The sequence below is a fragment of the Palaemon carinicauda genome, chromosome 2 (assembly GCF_036898095.1).
Source record: "Palaemon carinicauda isolate YSFRI2023 chromosome 2, ASM3689809v2, whole genome shotgun sequence".
In the NCBI taxonomy this organism is placed as follows: Eukaryota; Metazoa; Arthropoda; class Malacostraca; order Decapoda; family Palaemonidae; genus Palaemon; species Palaemon carinicauda.
In genome coordinates, this window is record NC_090726.1 from 136307964 (window position 1) to 136315028 (window position 7065).

General features: G+C 33.9%; 1 protein-coding gene across 5 annotated transcripts in view; it reads left to right on the forward strand.

The window, feature by feature from the left end:
• The window catches only part of LOC137627267 (inactive serine/threonine-protein kinase TEX14-like), a 298494-nt gene that overhangs the window by 276173 nt on the left and 15256 nt on the right, over positions 1-7065 (forward strand). For all 5 annotated transcript variants that reach the window (XM_068358350.1, XM_068358378.1, XM_068358358.1 and 2 more), the window contains 7 exons: positions 1726-1887; positions 2689-2797; positions 3289-3392; positions 4064-4170; positions 4731-4927; positions 6468-6647; positions 7057-7065. The exon at positions 7057-7065 is cut by the window's right edge and continues 133 nt beyond it. In XM_068358350.1, the coding sequence (XP_068214451.1) occupies positions 1726-1887; positions 2689-2797; positions 3289-3392; positions 4064-4170; positions 4731-4927; positions 6468-6647; positions 7057-7065 (868 nt within the window). The remainder of the gene's footprint in view (positions 1-1725; positions 1888-2688; positions 2798-3288; positions 3393-4063; positions 4171-4730; positions 4928-6467; positions 6648-7056) is intronic.

Sequence of the window (7065 nt, forward strand, 5' to 3'; positions counted from 1 at the left end):
TCATCTCGGTAATTGAAGGATGCGTTCTAGCGTAGAAGTAGAGGAAACAGAGCCAATCATGTTTAGTCGAGGTAAAAAGAATGAGGCGAACACATGAGACTCCACCCACTTTTATTTTCTTTCTTTTTAGGGCCTCTTTCTCCCTAGCTGAGTAGCCGTAGCACCGTAGCACTTTCCCGTACTGTCATTCACACTCCAACTCAAACAGCGGAAATCCTTCAAGTAACCCGTTTACCGGGAGACTAAATCAGCTGACTGTCCCATTTACATATTTATTACCTTCCGTGACGCCGTACATCCTCGCCTTACGGCCACCCGCACCCCTCTAAGCGATTTCCCTTTTTTCAACGTGAATATGCAAATAGGATTCGGTCTACTCTAATTATTTTGTTCTCATGATTAGCGAAAGATTGAAGCAACTTGCGGTCATTGCTTAAAAGGAACTTTCCTTTTATCACATATTCATCCGTAACCTTCGTCATATGAATTATGTGTACCGGTAGTTTATCTAGCGGGTGTATCTTTTTCCACGAGGATTATTTCCTTTCAAGAAAAGGTAAATTATCAAGGTTTTAAACTTAGCAACCCTTCGATATGTTATTACATAGGTAGTTTATATATATATATATATATATATATATATATATATATATATATATATATATACATACATATATATAAACACATACATATATATAGATTATGTATATAATATATATACACACACACACACACACACACATATATATATATATATATATATATATATATATATATAAACAAAATATGCATACGATATTAATCATTTTCCTGTAAATTGAATGTCAACACTTTCTGTATAGTGGACTTTCGCATCATCAACAAAATGCCCCCGGATACATAACCAAGGAGGGACTAGAATGCCCCCATCACTTCAAGCATAAGCTCACATACGTATATATATATATATATATATATATATATATATATATATATATATATATGTATATATATATATATATATATATATATATGTGTGTGTGTTAGTCTTATCATGGAAATGTATCTACTCTTAATTTTGATATCACCTTCATTACTGATGAGGTATCATGAGCGTGGAGCACTGAAAATTACTTATGGTTGAACTTAGATTTCTAGACTTTAGGCAATATTGCCCATAGCTGGGGCCTAGAGGTCATCCCGCACCGAGCTGAAATTATCATGTAAAAGTTAATAAGTCGAACATCAAAATAAGCCTTTAGTTATGCCTACAGTGTACCGAGTGTTGTGCACTGACGGCAATGACATCCTATGGGGGAAGATATTTTAGGCATATATTTTTGGTTGAATTTTGTGACTATACGTAGTCTAATAGAATAATATTATATAAGAAATTTTAAGAACAGTATTATACAGTCCCTAAAGTAGACGTACTGAAACATAAAATATAGATAAAGCAACACATAACTTTTATGGTGATTACTCCATCTTTAATAAAATGTTTATAGGTATTTTAGAATTTTGTTAATTTGGTATTGAAATGCACCAGCCAATTCAAAAACTTCGGAAATGGGGGTATAAAATTGCAAGGCCTTTGTAAATGTTTGAATTTCATTGATGCACGTTTTAAATAGGTTAATGTAGGGCAGCAAAATGAATAAAACCCATTTTGGTACACTTTCTAGGTCGTGCCTCTGTTGAATCAAATTAATCACAGCATCTAATCGTATTCTTTTATCATTCCAGGGAATACGCCTTGAAGCAACCCTCTCCCATCCGCCGGCAAAAGATCCTACACTTTCTGGACCTCCTCTTGGCCATGACACTCCATCGATCCTTGGCCAGGACAGCAACGATTCCACATGGGACCCTGACGCATCCTGCCTCCAAGAGTACTCTCAGCCTCAAGTAAGTAAATCCACTGAGGGGTAACATTAAGCGTGTTATTTTGTAATCACATGTTCATTAAAACTTGCAAATATTTTTATTCTTAAAACTGAAGACAGGGGATTTTACATTTAAACTTTAGAATTTCAATTTCCTTCTTAAAACGATTTGAAGGTTTTTCGCTTAGATGGTTTATTCTTTGTCATTATTAACTATATCCTTTAAAATTATATTGACTGAAGCTTTTATTAAGACATTACAGTATTATTGTTCTGACATATTTTATTTTAGTGTATTGGTTGTGTATTTGTGTATAGATGAAATTGATGATTTGATTATCATCAGTAGGTAAAATTTCTATGTTCGTTGTGTGTTTCACTATTCCGGTCACCTTGAACTGGTATACTTACGTAAATGAAGAGCTGTCGAAGATTAAATTTCGTCTGGCAGACCTAAGCTTGACTCGTTTGGTGTGAAAATTAAGTCGTATGAACCTGCCACAAGTAGAATGTTTCGTCCTTCGAGTTTAAAACTTATGTTTCATTTGTAGTGGTTTAGTGAATTTGATTACGAACTTTTGCGGATATGAAGAACCCTTGATCATCCTAAACAGCAATGACCTTTGAGTATTTCTCCTCCTTTTCAAGTTTCAAAATCCTTACAAGTAGATGGAGTGTTTCTTCTTCTACATATCTTATAACTTTATGTATGTTTCTTACCCTTCAAGCTTCGTCGCCCGTCTCATCTACAAAATATGCTTAGCTTCTCCAATGAGATGGTACTGTACTGTACTGTTAACACGTCTTTAATTTATCTTTAAAGGAGGGAAGGCAGCATAGCTAGTATATGGGGAGCATGTGTGACTGATTCTGGTGCCATCTCACCAAGGTCCCCGACGTACCCTAATGTTCCTCCTTCTAACTTACACAAGGTAAGGACTTTTCTAAAAAAAGAAAAAAATCTAATTTTATGTAGAAAAACGTGTTAATTGTTTGGAAATAGAAAGAATGAGATATAAAGAAATAAGATTTTGAAGATTGGTTAGATTCTGTAAACATATATTGACTATTTAAACACTCGTGAATGTTATTTCCCAATATTACTATGTCAAAGATTAGTTAAATTCTGTAAACATATATTGACTCTTTAAACTTAACAGTCGTGAATGTTTTTCCCAATTTTATTATGTCATCAATTGAAATGACTGTAATTAAATATTTTATAAAGATGAAAATAGAAATTCATCCTATGGGAAAAGCTCTTGTTAGATTTATTTTCCGTTTTAAAAACATGATGCAAAGATGATAACGAGTGTCTCTGACCTAAACGTTTTGGTTTCAGATGTTAATAGAACTAGATGAATATGTTTTTCATATACAATACAACTTTCTCGAACGATTCGTTTATTAAAATTCTTTGCAGGCTGTTTCGTGTCACCTCTTGGACCAAATGTACGTGTCAACTTCTTTGCCGCTTCTCAACCCAGCAGATCTCAAGCGTCCGGAACTAACTGGAGTTGCTTACACGTGAGTTTTTAATACCATCATTACTATTTTATACTCAAGATCTATTATTTTTTGCTTAACCATATAACTTGTATATATTTTCGTTGTGGGATTTTAGCAATCATGAAAATACTCTCACCAGGAAGTTGGCCTCCTAAAAGTACTATAGTGTACGTAGGCTATACAGGGCCGATGTAAGATCTAGGTCCCGATATCTTTTCTCTGTTTAAGTACATTGGGGTTATGTTCCTTTGTACGAATACAGTGTTACATTATGGGAGGCATTTTGGTTTCATACTTTTATCTATTTTTAATGTTTACCATCAAACCAGGCCATTGATTTGAACCCGTGCAATTCTATGTTTGAAAATATGCAACCGAGTGGATTAAAGAGATCTGTTTATTTAATGTAATTTCCTGAAGTTACGTAACAAAACAATAACTTATCTAATATGAAAATGATAATATTCTATCAATGTTATTACTCTGTTTTATGTCATTGTCATAAGCCAAAACTTTGATAACTTGAGGAAAAAATAAAGGAAAAGTTGTGGTGCTTAACCCCATAGAAATGAATATTCTGGCCTTGAAAAGGATGGTTAGAGGCCCTATGGCAACAGGTATCAGATACAATCACTGAACTTTTACATTTGCTTTTCCCTTTTGAATAACGCAACATTCCTTGTTTTTAGGTGTGGTGGACCTACTGTATACTCTCCGTACACTTGGCTGGGGACGAATGTTACTGTGAGAAGGCCAACGCCGGCTCTCTCGTTACCAAGGGAAAATGTTCAGAAAGGTAAGAATATTATGTGCTTGGATGATGAACTCGTTATTCAAAAAAATGGTGGAGAAGGGAACATCAGTGTAAAAATTCACATTTCTGTATGGAAATTAAGACCATAAAATATTAAAATTAGAAGTATTTTTCAAAAATTTTGACAATTGGAATAGGTAAACATTAGATTTTGTTTCATTATATGAAGTTTTAAAGCACTCTGCTTCATTCTGCCGTTATCCCTACATTAAGGGATCGGTTGCATGATGCGCCTTCTCCAATGCCATCAATCAAAGACACCCTCTTCCACCAAACTTCTCTTGCTTTTGAGAGCTTTAAAGCAATATCAAACCTATATGTTTTTTTTTTTTAAACCACCCCTCTGTCGCAGCTCGAAAAGTATTTACAAGTATAACAATAAGATAGCGAATTTTATCACGGATAATTTTTACATGCTTCATATTGTGTGTGTGTGTGTATATATATGTATGTATATATATATATATATATATATATATATATATATATATATATATATATATATATATACAGGGTATATATATAAACCATTTTTTTTTCAGGTGAGGACAAAAGTTCCCCGGACGCCGGCGCCTGCAAGGCCTTGGTGCAAGAATTATCCATCCTACGGCGCCTTCGTCACCCTGCTTTCCTAGAAGTGATGGCAGCGTGCCATGTCTCATCACCACAGCCCGATCACATTACCCTCGTCTTCCAGCATGTCCCCTACGGTTCACTTTATCATCACCTTCATGTTCAGGTAACATTTAGCAATCTGTTTCAGATGTTTTGATTTCCCAGTTTTTGGTTCTTTCTTGATTTCTTTTATTATAGAAGAATTATTTTGCTTGATTCGCCTTTCTAATTAAAGGAATGCTTCCTCGGGTAATTTGTAGTTTTATCTACATTTTATTATTATTATTATTATTATTATTATTATTATTATTATTATTATTATTATTGGATGAAGATCCATAATTTTATTACTGTTGTAAAACTTTTTTATAACGTTGTGGTTACTTGAATTTTGTATCGGTGATTTTCTATCTCCCCAATAAAAAAATGCTTTGTAAAAGTTAGAGGGAATGAAAAAAGATATAATATTCATTAAGGTATTTTCAAGAAACATATTAGAGTATTTGAGTGCCTTGTGAGATTTAATGAAATGGACAATTCCGTATAAAGGGCCTTCATGTATGCCCAATATTCCACATGAATAAAACCATCAAGGAAATCGAGAGGCTTCCCAGATACTGGCAAATAGTGGCTTCTCAAACATGGACATTGAAGTTAAAATCCATATTACTTTTAACAAGGGATATCTGCACAACATTCCATTTGCTGAAAGCACTTCCATTGAATTAATATACAGTTATCAAAGATGAGGCTGCCTCCTGTTTGATCGAGAATAATCTCTCACTTACTTTTCTCTACAATTAGACCATCCTCATCATATATAGTACTGCAAGAAATGAAAAACACTTAGCATGTTTTTGAGGAATAATCCAGTTCCCCTAAAGGCATGAAAAAGACTAATATTCACAACATCATATACCAGTACAAATGCCCATCTAAGGAATGTTCCTAATCATACATTGCGATTATTACGGCGTACCAAGGCGGCACCTCGCACAACCACTATTACTTTGAATTCACGTTAAAACTCGATCTTGACACTTTGTCAATACTGTTCATAGTTTGGGCATCACCTCAGACAAATGATGTCTGCGACTGAAAAGGTATAATTTCTTCCTACCATCATCATTAGAAGAAAACGAGATCGATTGACATCATGACGTACAATATTGACGCTAGCTTCTTTATCCCAAATGAATACCGGAAAACTTTTAGATCTCCTTCAAGCTGAAGTACGAAAAATCATTAGGGATTAAGAAAAATAATGTAGTCGGAATGGCTGTAGTATTTATTATTATTATTATTATTATTATTATTATTATCATCATCATCATCATCATCATCACCATCACTTACTATCTATTCAGAGGCTAGTGTCTATGTTCACTTTCCTTGTGAAAAGTTTGGCAGGATAAAAAATCCTACGCAGTAAAACCTATGAAAAAGACCATATGATTCTTTGTATTTAACTGCAGTGTCTTTATACAATTAAACTTGCTACAGCATTCTAGAATCTTGACTTTTCCACAGGCTTATAATGCAACGATTAAAATTTTATTGCTTAAAGCTACTTTGCAGCGATGGTGTATTAATATAGCATTATTGTAATGAGTACAAATATTTTAAAGATTGTGTTGATAGTGATAAGGATTCTTGTCTTCCAGCACCGAGATTTGAACATTGGTGGCGCCGTTGACATTCTAGTTGGGCTTGTGGAGGCTCTTCTGTTTCTTCACGCTCATGGCTGGCTCCACTCTGCTCTCTCCTCCCATTCCCTTCATTTGATATCGACAAGTCATGCCAAACTTGGGGCGTTCGAATTTGCCATGGAAATGCACGGAAAGGTAAGAGGTGAAAGTTTGGTACCAGTGAGTCAACAGAGATGAAGGGAACTGTTTATTTTTCCATAGGATAAAAAAGAACAACTTTTTTTTTTGTTTCATGAAATATTTCTAGAATTATAAAGATCAGATACAACCAAATACTGTGCTAGTGATGATAATATACATTTCATGTTTATGTGAATACCAATATATTTAAGAATTTGAGAGAAATTTTTTGTATTTTTATTTGGGAAAGAAGGTACATTACTTGAAAAAAAAATCCATCCATAGACTTATTACTAATTTTGCTTTTATTTTATAAGTGACTTAGCTAAGCAGGCATTTGTTCAGTGTTTGATTAAGAATAAAGGAAGAATTAAAATGCTTTGTTTATGTGAATTGTATAAGAGTTTTCATCTCTTTTTAACAGGGCTGCAGT